The following is a 15333-nucleotide window of genomic DNA, read 5'->3' as shown; positions in this document are numbered from 1 at the left end:
GGGAGGCTTGGCTTTACACTGAGAAAGACCTGCAGTGACACCTGGTGGACTTGCTTCAGTATGACAGGCGTAATGACCCGGGCGTCTTCTGGATCGACTTCTTCCCCTTCAGACGATAACATCTCTCACCTGCAGACTTTGTCCATCAGCACTGAAACACTGACATTTGTAAAATGTTTGGTTACTGTGATGTGTCTGTGTTGGAGAGCTGCTGCTCTGAGTACTGATTGTGTAACCAGCTCCGTTAGTTTTAGTTTTTATTCTTGTTGGTGACAGTAAAACAAACTGAAGCACAACAGAACAACAGAATCGTAACAAACTGAAGTCATTTCCTGTATGTTTCATGTCAGTGACGATTAGTTTCTTTTTCCCGTAAGGACCTCTGTAATCAATGATGTAGAGCTGATTATCTCTGAATCAGTCTGATTGATTGTTGCTGTTGGTTTTTGTCCCTCTGGTCTCTGGTGGGCGCTGCTGGACATTTTTTATGATTTTTAATGTTTTAATCAGGAAGAAATAATCTGACAGCAGATGAAATGACTTGATTCTTATGTGTGTTTAAAGGCAGCGACTCTTGTTATGGGCACGTCTGTGTCTGAACTCTTCATCATGTCTGATCATGAACGTGTCTGCAGCGAATCAGCCTCACACAGCCTGCTTATTCGCTTATTTTCATTCACATAAAGCACATCATACCTCTGTAATGCACTCATACAACTCACAGCTTTATTCAAACAGTGTAATCACAACATGTTTGTGCCATTTTTGCATGTTTGTACTCACAGCGTCCAGTGTTGAGCCACTTCATTTCTATATTGATCAAAAACAACAAGAAGCCTCAGATGTTTTTGTACAGACTCGTGCTTCAAACCAATAAAGGTCTGAGACGGTGCTGCTGGCGTCCTGTGTGCTCAGGAGCTGGAGCTGTAGTATGAGCAGGGAGGGACTTCTGTGGAAACAGAAACTCAGAGCTGTACAATAACACATGCCCCTGTGCTGCCCTGCCCTCCCTCTATAGGTTGTCCTCAGCCCCAAAAACAGCTTATCAGCCGCCTTGAAGCAGTCTAACTTTGGCACAGTCCATGGACACACGATGGGGCTGTGGATGCTGCTGCTTCTGCATTTACACCTTGGTAATGCTCACTGGGGTGAAGGTGGGGGGTTACTGAAGCTTTCTGTTGTTTTTTCTGTTTTTTTTACACCTTTGCATTGAAGTTTGTGTGTATTGGAGGAAAAGAGTGAGTGTGGATGTTAGCAGGAGAATTAATAATCATTCTTATTTATACTGAAGCACTCAGGGACTTACAGGAAATGTCAGCAGGTTTACAGCTTGAATCAGGGGTGTTGAATCTGTTTCTGGGGGGGTTCAAAGGAGGAGGGGGTCACAGGAAATCAGACTGGTAGTGAAGGAAAAACTGTGATAGTTAAAAATGACGTATTATGTTAATAACATTTTAAATAACTAATTATCATTATTATTTGTTGTAAAATGTTACTTCTGGTTTCATTTCTCTTCACTTCCTTAAACTTGTAGCAAGACTTTTGCTCATTTGCCAAAAAACTGACAAAAAATCACAATATAAAAGTTAATAATGAAGTTTACTGACAGTAGAGTGTGATTTATTGCTCAGATTTTCTATAATATTATTGTTCTAAAGTCTCTGGACCTTAATAATGGTGCCATGAAGGTGTGATAAATAAAACTTTCAGCTGGATCTTGAGGCTTGGGTTTGGCCCTTATGCATTTCTGTTCTTAGGCTTTAAAGCAGCCTGTGTCGAGTTAATGTTCAGACACTGCTGAAGGAAGAATTTAGACACTTAAAGTAAAAGTTCTGAATTTATTTCAGATTATTTATATTGTCATACATATCTTACAATGCTATAATACATGTCAGGTTTAGCTCCCTCCCTAGTCAGTGTAGGGATCTGGCTGTTAAGTGATGACGTATGAACCCTGAGCCAGGTTTATTAAGGCTGTTGTGTTTTTAACATGTTTTGTATCTTGTTCTATTTAATCTGAAAAAGCCCCGAAAAACAGTCAGTGATCACTGTCGGCCTCTCTCGGTTTTTATCACCACTGTTCATTTTAAAGCTCAGTTTTTAAACCCTTACGATGTAACTCCAGCCCAGCCCATGCAGCAGTATATTAATGACTAACCTCGTATTGTGGATGGATTATCTCAGTTGTTCTCCTGACTGAAGTTTGGTCCGTTTACAGCATCCTGCCATGCGATTGCATTTGTCCCTAACCATCGGGAACCCTCACGTTAACTTTTATCCAGTGGAAAAAAGTTAGCGTTCATCCTCCAGCTTCACTGTGTTTATGTTATGCTAACATAGCTGTGTAGCTAGCGATCACGTAGCACATCATTATATACCAGCTAGCCCAACTTCAGTAACCCTACAAACGTCACTGCTGTTTAGTTTTCTGTCTTCATTCATGTTGGAAGTGATAGCAGAGCTGTACATTTGAATTTTGTCACAAATCTCTCAGTCAGAACATGCTATATCATGTTTAGGTGGAAGCTAGCAAGCTAACTTCCTGCTAACTTCTAACTCCATTAAACTTATTAAATCCTGTTTTTATGGATGTTAAACTTAATTGTTACACCTGGTAAAGAAGCAACACTGATCATTTTATTAAAGATGAAAGAATTTAGATAGTTTGTAACTCTCAGTGATGCCGCAGTGTTCGTTTGACTTTGGGACCTGAAGCGGAGTTTGGACCCGGAAACAGCTAATGATGTCAGACTCAAAGAGTGGATACTGGCCACACAGGAAGTCATCGCACTTTGTAGCTGATGATTGGCCACTAGCGGACGTTACAAGCTCTGGTTGTCTAGGTAACCATCTAAACTACTGAATATACTTTTGTGTTAGTCACTGTCCTTTGGTCCAAGGGGGAAAGTTTATCTCCGGGACACGCCCACTGGGTCTGTGGTCATGACGCTGCTGCTGGCCACTTCCTGCATGGACGCCCGTGAAATAGATTTTTCAGATCGTGTTAATGTCCGTTATAATAATGTAACAGCAGTCAACTTACCACTAACCGCTGTCACAGAACCGCAGACCACAAAGAAAAGGTCCATGATCCAGATAAAGCAAACAGGCTCTGAACGGCAGGAGGTTAGCTACGCACTGCTAATCAGCACGCAAAGAGCCACTCATCTGATTTACTCCTGAACACAAACGGCAGACTCGTCCTTTTCCTTACTTTTAGTCTGGCTCTGTGTAAGTGATCCCTGAATTAGTCACCTGGAACGTCACTACCTGTGACGAAACACTGACTCTGCTGTCATGTGTATGTGTTTCTTCCAACAGCCTGCACTGCATATATGTAGTAGCCACTTGTTTGTGGCTCAGGTAAGTTTCATTTCCTTCTCAGTCTGTACTGAAGTGCTCTTTGCTCTAGGTCTCTTACCAGTCACAGCCTTTTATAGCCACGACTCTGCGATTGAAGTGCAGAATCTCAGCTTTACTTCACGGGATTGAACAGGAATATTACTCACTTAGTTGAGAGACTACAGACATTTCTTTGCACAGTTCCTGATTCTCAGGAGATCAAATGGAGCTGCTGTTTCTCTGTAAATGAAGCGGGTGAAAGGTCTGGAGGTGATCCAACTGTCCGCATTCCCATTTGGAAGCTCTTTGTAAACCCACCCTTCCCAAACCTGGAGGCTTACTCGTGATCATTTTGAATAAAGGCTGAAGGTAAGTGACAAAGTCCACTTGTCCAAAGTAGGCCAAAAGGCAGGTCAGAGCAGCTCTGAGTGAAACATCTGTCGTCTCCTGTGGATGTCTTTAAATAACTAAAGAACACTGTCATGATCCAAGCACAGCATACAGACACCTCACAGATACACTGATGTATTCCCATCATGAAGATGTTTCCTCATCATCATCTTGATGCTTTGAACCCGGATGTGACAAATGAGCAGGTAGATCTGCTCTACCGTATCAATTTCAAAATTCTCTTGCTTACCTTTAAAATTTTAAACAATTCGGCCCCCAGCTATCTATGTGATCGCCTCCATTTGTATATCCCTAATAAGGCACGTAGATCTTCCAATCAAATGCTCCTGACCCAACTGAGGTCTCGTCTGAAGTCCAGAGGAGGTCAGGCCTTTGCTGTCGTGGCTCCCAGACTCTGGAATAACCTCCCTCCCTATATTTGTTCCTCCGAGTCCATCCAGTCTTTAAATTGCGTCTTAAAACGTATTATTGTAGTCTGGCTTTTGATTCAAACTAGTTGGTTATTCCGTGGCTAGTTATGCTGTTTACCATATTGTTTCTTGTCCTCCTTCTAACTGTTTTTATTCTGTCTGATGCTATTGCTCTGACCGACTGTGAAGCACTTTGGTCAACTTTGTTGTAATATTACGTGCTATAGAAATAAATTTTGATTTAATGTGAGATCTGTCGGGACAGAGGGGCGATGCAGTTGTCAATCAAATGTAGCTCCGCCCTAAACCCTCCCTGTTTTCAGGTCCCTTCTTACTCCAATGGGACCATCTTTTTTGAGTTGGAGGCTTATGTCTCACAGACCTCTATGCAATCAGACTTCATTTCACAGCCAGAGGAGTCGCCCTCTGCTGGACTTTAGAGCTTTAAGCTTTTCTATTTCCGACTTGTAAACTAATTTTGTGAAAAGTTCCTGCAGCTTCAGCTTCCCTACATTTCTCACCCACATTTATGACTTCAGCTTCAAAGTGTCAGGATGGTGATATTGAACAGCTTTAAAGCATTAATTTCTCCAATCACACTGGGTTATTCCAGCTTTCACATGTGAATAAATATCTGCCCATTCAGGTTTGGCCACACTTGTTCTCGTAGCTCAAGTCACACAAAGTTATAAACAGTAAATAATCCTGCATCCCTCAGACTCACAGCTAGCTGCTGCTGTGGGTCAGTCGGCTCTCTGAATCAGTCCTCTGCCTTCTCAGATGTGGTCACAACTCTAATAAACAGGAGCTCAAATGTCCCGCTGACATCCTGAAACGCGTCCGAAGGCTTCGACTCGGGGATCAGAACAGGAAATCCTCCCTGCTGCTGCCTGCTCCTGAGCATCGGACAAACCAGAATCTCTGTTTCTTCCTTTTTGTGTTCAGGAACATCAGGACGAGTTCATCATCGTTTCATGTTGACATTCCAGACAAGTCCACGTCTAAAAAATTCTGAATTTTGAGTCAGTCTGTGTGTAAAGGCCTACGACAACAGGAGTCTTCCTCGCGTTGAGTCTTCCTCACTTGACTGGATGTTGAAAGGGGGGTTTTCTTCACCATGGAAAGGATCCTGGGATCATCCCCCTCTGTCTCCTGTGGATGTCCATGATCTTGTCTTTGTTCTCTCTGTGGACCAAACTGTTAATGAGTTGTCTGCAAATGGTCCATCGGACTATTGGATGGATGAGTTTAGTTTTTGAAGAAACAAAGATATATCCACTCCTGTGTAAAAAACAGTGTTAAGTACATTATCCAGTTATAAAATAGTGGATTATTCCACTCCTTGAAGTAAAGCTCAGAGTTTGTACTTCAAATGCGTTTTGAGAGGTTCATTTTAAATCTGCAGAGCCGAAACTGTGTGAGTACAAACACTTCCTGTCTAAGCATACAGGAGGATTATTTTAAAAAGTTTTTATATCCTCTTCCTTTCTGTAGCAATGGGCGTTTCCCTTTCTGCACCCTCCAGCGTTTCCATCTCTTCCATCAACTTGGAACACACACTCAGCTTCCAGCCGGGCCCTCAGACCCCCTCCGACGCCCGCTTCATGGTAGAAGTCGTCCGCTCCAGGTATTCAGAAAATCTGATCAGAGATTTAAGCTGTCTCAAACAAAACCGATTCAGCAATTGCATTTGTCCCTAACCATCGGGAACCCTCACGTTAGCTTTTATTGAGTGGAAAAAAGTTAGCGTTCATCCTCCAGCTTCACTGTGTTTATGTTATGCTAACATAGCTGTGTCGCTAGCGATCACATAGCACATCATTATATACCAGCTAGCCCAACTTCAGTAACCCTACAAACGTCACTGCTGTTTAGTTTTCTGTCTTCATTTATGTTGGAAGTGATAGCAGAGCTGTACATTTGAATTCTTTCAGAAATCTCTCAGTCAGAACATGCTATATCATGTTTAGGTGGAAGCTAGCGAGCTAACTTCCTGCTAACTTCTAACTCCATTAAATTTAATAAATTCTGTTTTCATGGATGTTAAACTTAATTGTTACACCTGGTAAAGCAGCAACGCTGATCATTTTATCAAAGATGAAAGAATTTAGACAGTTTGTAACTCTCAGTGATGCTGCAGTGTTCGTTTGACTTTGGGACCTGAAAAGACGGAGTTTAGGACCCAGATTCCTCCGCGAGGCCCCTTGACTACAGTTGCCGTTACCCTCTGATAGTTCATCAAGCGGTGCAGCTTCGTAGCTTACCAAAGTCTTACTAAAACATTTTTGACAGATTTTTGAGCACCGTGTACGTCATGATATCGGTTCCAGGTCAGTAAGCACAACCAGAGTTCATACATAAGGAGCACTGATGATTTTTGAGAAAATTAAAGGATTTTAAGTGTGCCTTATGGTGCGGAAAATACAGTACATCAGAGACTGTGTGGTTAGCTTTGTAGTCAGAAATGTAAAAACGGCGCCTGGGAATGACTCAAGTCGATATTCTGTGACGATGTCCCAGAAACAGAAGCAGTTTCTGTGTTATAACATGAATTCTTCACTGTACTCTTGGATTCTCAGTCCCTGAGGTTTGGCACCTCCTGGGCTGAAGGTGCTTCTTACTAAAACGTCAGGTCACAATAATGTCAGTAAAGTTAATTTCAGCCTCATTTGATCCTGAATGATATCTCCTGTGTTTGTTGTTTATTTAGCTCCTTTGTTCAGTAAGTTTCATGTTTCATTTCTGTTTCTGAGGCACCTCTAAATACAGAGTCAGCACTTTCCTTTCTGAGTAAATGTGAACTTTCATATTTATTTGAAGGCAGATGTGAGGTTATTTATTGTGGATGACGCACACACCCACAGTTTCATTCATCTGTGAAAGGTTTATTTCACAGGATGACACAGTAATCTGTCCGTCTTTGTGTTTTGTTTTCTTCGACATGAAGAAAGCAGTCGTGGAAGCCGGTGCCGCCTTGTGTGGCACTGAGGGTGGGACAGACATGTGACCTGACCAGAGCCTTCAAGGACCCGTTCGACCACTACGTAGCTCGTGTCCAGGCCTTCACGGCCACCCAGAGGTCCAGCTGGACGGTATCGGACAGCTTCCTGCCGCTGTCAGACAGTGAGGCACTTTAACACGTTACATTACCAGTTTTATGATGAAAGCGTGAGCGTGTGATGGAGAGCCAACACAGCACACTTGTACTTATTATTATGTCATATTTGTTGTAACCTTCCAGCAGTGTAAAACGATAAATCCTATTAACACAGGTTACATCAGTAACTCCACCCACCATCTTGCATTTAACACCACAAACGTCATACTTAATATTTTTCTGGTTTTGTGGTTGTTTTATCAAAGCTCGCCCTGAGCCAGGATACGTCCCCCGTATCCACATCATGTGACTGTTCGTGCCATCACCTGTACATTCCTAATGATTTACCTTCATCTTCTTCTAATCCTGCTTACAGCTTCGTTAAACAGATTTTACGCGGTCCCACAACGTTTTCCTTTGAGAACAGTTTCCCTGGTTAGAAATCTCTTTAAGGTTTTTCTTCTGACATAAACTAAAATCATCGCCTGTGTATGTGTCGCTGTACTGATTTGTGTCCAGTCTCCTTCCAGCTGACTGAATTTCTTCTTTTTTCTGTAGCTGTGATTGGACCTCCTGACGTGGCGGTGTCTGGATGTGGGAACTGTTTAATCCTGCACCTCACACTTCCTGAAGTCTTGGCGAGCGAGTACCTGAAGGACAGCCACACAGACTTAGTCTTCCACGTACAACGAACCCGTGATGGAGCGGAGGTATGTCGGCCATACTCTCAGGCTACGCCCACCAGCACTCGGGTATTTTTTGAAAAGGGGGTTTCCCCCGTTACCCCCAAGAACCGCTTTGAACATGAAAACACAAAATATGAGAAAAGTCATGGGACGATTTAAACCTAACAGTACAAGAATGCTGACCAATCAGAAGCCTCCAGGTAATAACCTGCCCCACCATCACAAAACCAGATAAATGTACACCTGTTTGTTTGACTTCTTTCAGTTTTTCAGTAACCCAGGACCCCATTTACATGTGGACAAAAGGCCAAAACACACAAAGACTGAGACTTTTCTAAAACAACCTACAAACTCTGCCTGTTGTTTTAGAGATTATCTTGTAGATTTTGTGTTTGTGGACACACAGGTGTCCCTCAGGGCTCCATTTTAGGACCTGTTTGTTTGCGTTTTCATAAAAATACTCATTAAAACTCATTTCCTGCAGGGAAAACCGGTTTGAAATGTTCATGAAACAAAGTTTAGGATCCTCTGAAAAGTTCCTTACATGTTGATCCAGTTATGGAAGCTTTTCTTTAATGAGTGAATCTTGGCTTTTATTTCATAAGTAAATCTTGTTTTTTGTTGTTGGTATAAAATAACTTTTCTGATTACAGAGAATTCAGTGATATTTAAGTTTTGTAAATCATTGCAGTGTTCAGAAACATACTAAAAGTGTGATTGTTTAAAATACAAATTGAAATCTAAAATAATTTTGTGACTCGTTCAACGATAAATGAAAACAAATGAATGAACATGTCAAACACTTCTTTTCAGTTTTCATCAGTATTTGAGATTTGAACCAACTTTTATTCAGATTACAGTGTTTTCTTGTACCTCTGCAAATACAACAAATACAAATATTTTACCAACAAAATAATTTTATGACTAAACTTTCGGAGCGCTTTGGTTGTCTCGGCGCTGTCACGCTGTTAATCTGAGTTCTGCAAACATGCGTGCGTTTAAACGGTGCTTCCTGTCTTCCTCCTGTGGCTACACCCACAGGGGTTTGCATGTGGTTGTGTTTTTGGTGTACTCGACAGTACGAAGTTCCTGCACACGTCTGTGAAGGAGTACATTTCCAGATTTTTATTAGTACTTCTCTCACTTTGACTTATTACAAGGAAATCTTTTATAATCTTATGAAGTTCATTCAAATGTAGGTTTTTTCTTCTTGGTCATCATCATGTAAGACAACACAGTTTTCCATGGAAAGCTAATTTTCCTACATTTCAGCCCTGCTGTTAGTAAAAGGTGAGGCTCATCCTTTAATTTTCCACCTTAAACAGGAGCTGACCTCATCCACACTCCTTTAGCAGCACGTCTGTGTTTTGTGGAAAATTAGAGCTTTTTGATGCTGAGACGAACCAGCCGCAGAGCCTCGGATCCTCCCGCGTCACGCACACCTGCGTGTTTTAACGGAGGCCGTTTACATGCTGTGAAACTCTGAGCCGTGTGGAATACCAAGAAATCACAACGGCAAACCCACACAGCAGCTCGTCTGAAAGCTCGCTCCGATTATTAAGCACCTCGCAGCGTGGAGAGGTGCCGCTAACGTTTTTCACTCTGTGGTTTCTGGCAGCGTCTTCCTCTCCCCCAGCTCACGTCTGCCTGTGTTCGAGGAAACGCTGAGCTTCAAGAGAAGAGGGTCAGTCATCTCTGCGAGCTGGAACATGTCGGCTGAAGGAGATTAAACACACACGACTTACAGATTCTTCCTCAATAAGCAGGACCTGAAAGTCACATTGAAAGTTACAGAGAAATCCCCCGCTTACATGTTCTGGTAGGCAGGATTCATTCACTTTGTGGGGGATCGGGGTCAGCTCACACCCCCTGATTGGGGTCAGGGGTTAAGTAGGGGAGACAGAGTCTGGAGGTTTGGGCTGCAGGTGTAGAGCTGATTTATAGCCTGTATCACATTTACACAGGAGGCGCTAACACAAAGAGCATGTTCACACGCCCCAAAATACATCTATGACAAAAATAAGCATAATAAACAAAAACCTAAACAAACGTTATTATGAAGATGAATATATTCCTATTTGTAGCAGTAATAGTGATGTTTCTGCATCTGCACATTTATTATCAATAAGAGTCAAGCTGGACAGCAGATCTGTGGCCACGCCCACACATGTGATTAATACTCTGGGTTCTTTAAGTGCAACCATTTACTGTCTAATTACCCTCGTCCACATGGAAATGCAGAAGTGTTGGCCAATCAGAAGTCTACAAACAAAAACATGGCGCACGGTCTGGTGTCAAAAAAAGGAAGTAAAGGTGCGCAGGAGGCACGGCAAGCAGCTTTCAAAAGCTCCGTTTTCACACATCGCTTTCCAAACCATCTTATATTTATGGGGAAAATAACTCGTTTACAACAAAAATGGCAAATTTTCAGTAAAAATGTGAAACATTTATGAGAAAAACAATAAACTCTTCAGTATGTTGGAAAATGTGTCGTATCCTGCAGATTGTAGTAGAGCAACAAACTAACAACTATTCTGGCTTTGATCAAATACTTATTACAAATAAAACTTTAACATATGACTTCACAGTATTCCCTGTAAAACTAGGATGAAAATAATTCACGTATTAAGCTAAAATCCACTAAAACAACACTTAATGTCTTCTTCACAAGAAAAATAAAAGCAGTTCAAAGTAGTTGTAGCAAAAACACAGTAAATGCATAACGAACATTAAAGAAAAACAGTTATTTTGGGGGTTTTGGTGAGTTTTTATAAAAAATCCAAGTAAAGAAAAAAAGCTTTAACAACTTTTTCCACCACAGTCTCAGTCGGCTCGTTATCTTCTGATTATGAGTCCTCCCGTTCTCTGTGTCCCTTTTGTGAAAAACTTCTTGGTTATGTTTAATCAAAAAGAAGTATGTGGTTACGTTTATAAAATTATAGTGATTTGTTGTTGCTGTCTTCATGGGTACTGCATAGTTTAAAGGTTTAAAGCTCCAGGAGGAGATGGTGCCGTCACCGAGATGATCAGCCCACCAGCGGCTGGGCGAAGGCGGGACACGACCTCCTTAACCTCGATACTCACTAATGCTCAGCTTTGACAGCTGGCAATAACTACACAAACACAAAATACAAGCTACTTAACGAGCTGCAACAACAGCTTACTAAAAATATCTCTGTGATGGAACTTTATAAATCGATCATAACCCACACGACTTTCATCTGATTTATGTCCGAGTACACAAAATGAACATTTTCCGCTGAAGTCGGCATCATGAGATCCAGGATGGAGTCGTGTCACACTTACACATAATAACAGATAATGACTCAATAATGAGTAGGAAGTTCATCCTCAGTGACCCTGAACTCTCTAAAATGTTCAGGTGTAAACACAGTTTGTCCAGCAAATCCACGTCTCACCTGTGTGGACTTTTATGTGACACACACACACACATATATATATATATCTACATACAGTACTGTGCAAAAGTTTTAGGTGAGAGAAACTGCTGTAAACAAACAATGCTTTCAAAAATAAAAGTGTTAATCATTTATTTTGATCAGTCAGTAAAGAACAAAAGAGAAATCTAAATCACATCAGTGTTTGGTGAGACCCTTTGCCTTCTTCTAGGCACACTTGCACACCGTTTCTCGGCTGGTAGGTTGATCCAAACACCTCAGAGATATAAGCACAGACCTCCTGTGGATGTGGGCTTCCTCTCATCCTTCTCTCTGATCCCAGACACACTGGATGATGTTGAGGTCAGGGCTCTGTGGGGGCCGTACCATCACTTCCTGTACTTCTTGTTCTTCTTCACGCTGGAGATAGTTCTTCATGACGTTGGCTGTGTTTGGGCTCGTTGTCCGGCTGCAGAATACATTTGGGGCCAATAAACAATCATTTATATTTCTGAAAGTTTTCTTTGTTTGCAGCATTTTTTCACACCTGCCTAAAACCTTCCACAGTATACACACACACACACACACACACACACACACACACACACACACACACACACATATATGAGTCCACACAGGGCCACCTCTGGCCCAGATGTTTCTGCGCTCGGTAGCTCCTCATGTTAGCGGCTCAGTGTGTCGCTCTGCTTTACTTCCTGTTCTGATCAGCTGCTGAGCTGCAGCTCTTCCTGTCTTTGGAAAAATAAAATCACAGTTGTAACACAGGAAGTGATGCACTGTACAAAGTACAAAGTACAGTGCATCTGCACCAGTTTGTTTGGAATGACAAGAAATGGAGGAAAGAGCGCCTCCTGGAGGAACGAGTGGAGAAGCTACAGGTCAGGTAACCATAAACCTGCCTGCAGTGAATCAGAAGTCGAGTCTGATTCACAGAAATCTGTGAAGGTTTGGTCGAAGGTTTAAAAGCTTCCTGACCTGCAGGTTTTCCCGTATTGTCAGTTTCCTTCTTCTGTGTTGGATCAATTTCTCCTTTTTTAACGTGCTGCGGTTCTTTGGCTCTACATGTATTTTTAAAAAGCCCACAAACCAGAACATTCAGTCTTCACCTTGTCCAGCTTTTTATCAGCTGTGTTCACGTGCACGTGTTTAAGGTCAGGTTTCACAGCTGTCAGTGTAACCACAGTCCACAAACAGTTTGTGGACACTTTGGAGAACACTCTGATTTTGGTGGACGTGAAGCTGAGCATCAGGACTTTTCACAGTGAATCATCCACACCACACAGCAGCAGATCCATGACTAACCTTTGATGGGGGATCTCAGGGTTGGCTGAAGTGTGGTCCGTTTTCAGCATCTTCTTCCTGTCACATGATGACGTTTGTTTCCGCCTGTCGGGACCGTCAGTATGAACTTTGTCTGTTTGTGTGTTTCAGTTCACGCTGCATATGCCCTACTCTGAGGAGACTGTGATCAGCTACCTGCAGACAGGTGTGGAGTACTGTGTGACCGCCTCCGTCAAGCCTCACTTCTCCAAAGCCATCCCGAGTGAACCTCAGTGTGCCTTCACCAGCCCCCCACCCAGAAACTCACGTATGTGTGGCTGCAGACTCGCTCTCCTGGTTAATGTCGTTTCAGTTTACTGAGCTAATAATACGACAGCTCTAATTTTATCTTGTTTTGATGTATAAACAACTGAATTAACCCACTTTACTGTTTATCACAGTTTTTGTCTTCTCCTGCATCTGTAGTATGTCACGGGGGGGGGGGTCAAAGCCCCGCCCACCAGAGCGTGAGACCCAATCGGAAAGAAAGTTGGATTAAAGAGGGGGAGGAGTTAACACAGCTAGTTTCAGGGTCTGGTATAAGATGAAGGATTACTTTGTGAGTGCAGAAGTCGAGACGCGAGCCGATGTTTATTACAAGTTCATGATGGCGCTAAAGCTGAACCTGATTGACGTCCACGGTGTGACAGGAAGACTCCACACACTGCTGTAGCTTATTTTGGAGTCTGGTGATAAAGAAATCCTGTTTGTGCCACAAAATCATGTTTGATAAGTTAGAATATTTATTAAATGTAAATATTCTCACTGCTCAGAGACATAAGGAAACTCCAGAGTGTCCGTTTTGAATTGAATGTAGTATGTAAGACGCGCCTCTGATTAGCCTAGCTCTTCTTTTCACATGATGTCACATTCGTGCGTCCGGCACAGCCAATGGGAGCTCGGTTTTATTACTGTGTATGGACACATGCGTGTTCACAGACCTCACGCACTGATGCAGGCACATGGACCGTGTTTGAAGACTGAAAGAGGAACCTGGTTTCAGAGCGAGCACTTCCTCTCAGGCATGTAAATGTGCAGGTGGATGTCTAACACCTGCACCCTGCGTCTCTTCCTCAGTGTACATGCTGGTGGTGCTGCTGGGGGCCTTCTGCGCGCTGGCGTTCCTCCTCGTGGCGTTGGTCGTCTACGGCAGCCGGCTGACCTTCAGTGTGCTGAAAACGAGACTCCCCAAATCTCTGGTAACAGCGACTAATCAATCAGATTTAATCAGTTTATCAATCACACTGATGATACAAACAGGCTACGTTTGATGCAGTCCACAGAAAGTCACATGACACTGTGTGGATCAGTGTTTAGCCTCTGCTGCTGTTGTTAATGCTGGTGTCTGCATGTACTCGTGATCAGAGCTGCTGTGACTGAGCAGAGGTCAGAATAAACGGTCCCACCCTCTCTTGCAGTCATACGTCATCCTCTACCGGCGAGGAAGCGCTCCGCCCGGACTCTCGCCTCAGAGCTCACATGACGACGGCTCGTCTGACCTCCTGAGAAGGAGCCACTCGGAGAAGTGTGTTTAGGTGGAGCCGGCGGAGCGGGTGTGGAGGTTCAGGTGTAATGATGTGTAACAAGTATTTTATGGATGATGTAGCTTTCGTCTGTTACACCACTGCAGTGGATTCTGGATCAAACTAACTTTGGTTCAGTGGGCTGAACAAGCTAAGATCATTTTAACTCTGCCGACTATTCTTAATATTTGTGTAAAAGTCCTGCTCTGTTAGCTCTGAGCCTGAAAATGTCAAACCCCTGAACAGCTGATGCAATCCTTCAGTCTCACCTGGACTGTTTGAGTTCAGATCAAAACTCGCTGTTTTGTATCATCGCTGAGGTGACACAGTTTCCCACAGGGACACGTCCCACAACAGGTCGTTCCCATCTTTGTCCGACCTGTGACGATGTAATCCTGACAATAGCGTCTCCTGTAAATCTGAATAAAGTCTGTCTATATTTTTATAACCTGGAGCTCTTCTTCGTCACATTAATCGAGACAGGAAGTGAAATTTTCATAAAATCTCAGTGTCGTTACTGTGAGTTTATATGTGAAGCGTTGCTGTGAAGTGTTCCTGTATTTCCTGTTTTCTGTGCTAAATAAGCAGAACCATGCTTTTCATTTAAAGTCAAGTTCATCTGCTTTTCAGGGGAGTGAAGGGTGGATGCCTGTGCAGCCATCTCCACCCATACTTGGAGTGAACTTTGAATGTGATGATTTTTCTTTGATTTTTTTCTTGATTTGTCTTCCTTTGTTTTTAAATAAAGGAAACTGAACTCTGAGAGTCTGATGTGAAGGTTTGTGGATGATGCTATGTTAATCACACTTTGGACTCACCTGTTTAAAGCAGGTGAGGACGAGCTTCCACACGCTGAGATCAAATCCCTCAAGGTCAGAGGTCAACCTTTGTGAACATCACCTAGAATCATCACATTTATACCTCAGGTGCATCTAATGGGAGGCTGTCTGTATCTTTTAAAGTGCTCTTGAGCAACGGTTCTTCAGCTTTCTGGAGCTCCTCTTTGGACAGTCTGAAAAAAGACTAGACGAAAGGAACTGATATTTCCTGAATGTATGTTTGCCATCCATCATCCATCCATCCATCCATTTTCTTCCACTTATCCGGGGGAACACCAAGGCATTC

The 15333-nt window shown here is 42.8% G+C and overlaps 1 protein-coding gene across 1 annotated transcript; it reads left to right on the top strand.

Annotated features, from left to right (window-relative positions):
• The first annotated feature begins 2 nt into the window (after nucleotides 1–2).
• Nucleotides 3–14899, top strand: LOC134645572 (interferon alpha/beta receptor 2-like). Its single transcript, XM_063499058.1, has 7 exons — nucleotides 3–1133; nucleotides 5658–5790; nucleotides 7111–7286; nucleotides 7819–7970; nucleotides 12797–12953; nucleotides 13763–13884; nucleotides 14104–14899. Exons 1-7 carry the CDS (start codon nucleotides 1094–1096, stop codon nucleotides 14218–14220), a joined length of 897 nt encoding a protein of 298 aa, XP_063355128.1. The 5' UTR covers nucleotides 3–1093; the 3' UTR covers nucleotides 14221–14899.
• Nucleotides 14900–15333: the final 434 nt, after the last annotated feature.

The sequence above is a fragment of the Pelmatolapia mariae genome, linkage group LG16_19, assembly GCF_036321145.2.
Source record: "Pelmatolapia mariae isolate MD_Pm_ZW linkage group LG16_19, Pm_UMD_F_2, whole genome shotgun sequence".
NCBI classification, from domain to species: domain Eukaryota; kingdom Metazoa; phylum Chordata; class Actinopteri; order Cichliformes; family Cichlidae; genus Pelmatolapia; species Pelmatolapia mariae.
The sequence above is the reverse complement of the archived record's forward strand: the minus strand, read 5'-3'. Positions and strand labels throughout refer to the sequence as shown.

What these genes read in the sequence shown, in the direction of transcription:
- LOC134645572 (XM_063499058.1), top strand. Translation starts at nt 1,094, where the DNA reads ATGGGGCTGTGGATGCTGCTGCTTCTGCATTTACACCTTG. An exon ending in GCTTCTGCATTTACACCTTG is followed by an intron (nt 1,134 to 5,657) that starts GTAATGCTCACT and finishes TCCTTTCTGTAG; the next exon opens with CAATGGGCGTTTCCCTTTCT. An exon ending in GTAGAAGTCGTCCGCTCCAG is followed by an intron (nt 5,791 to 7,110) that starts GTATTCAGAAAA and finishes TTCGACATGAAG; the next exon opens with AAAGCAGTCGTGGAAGCCGG.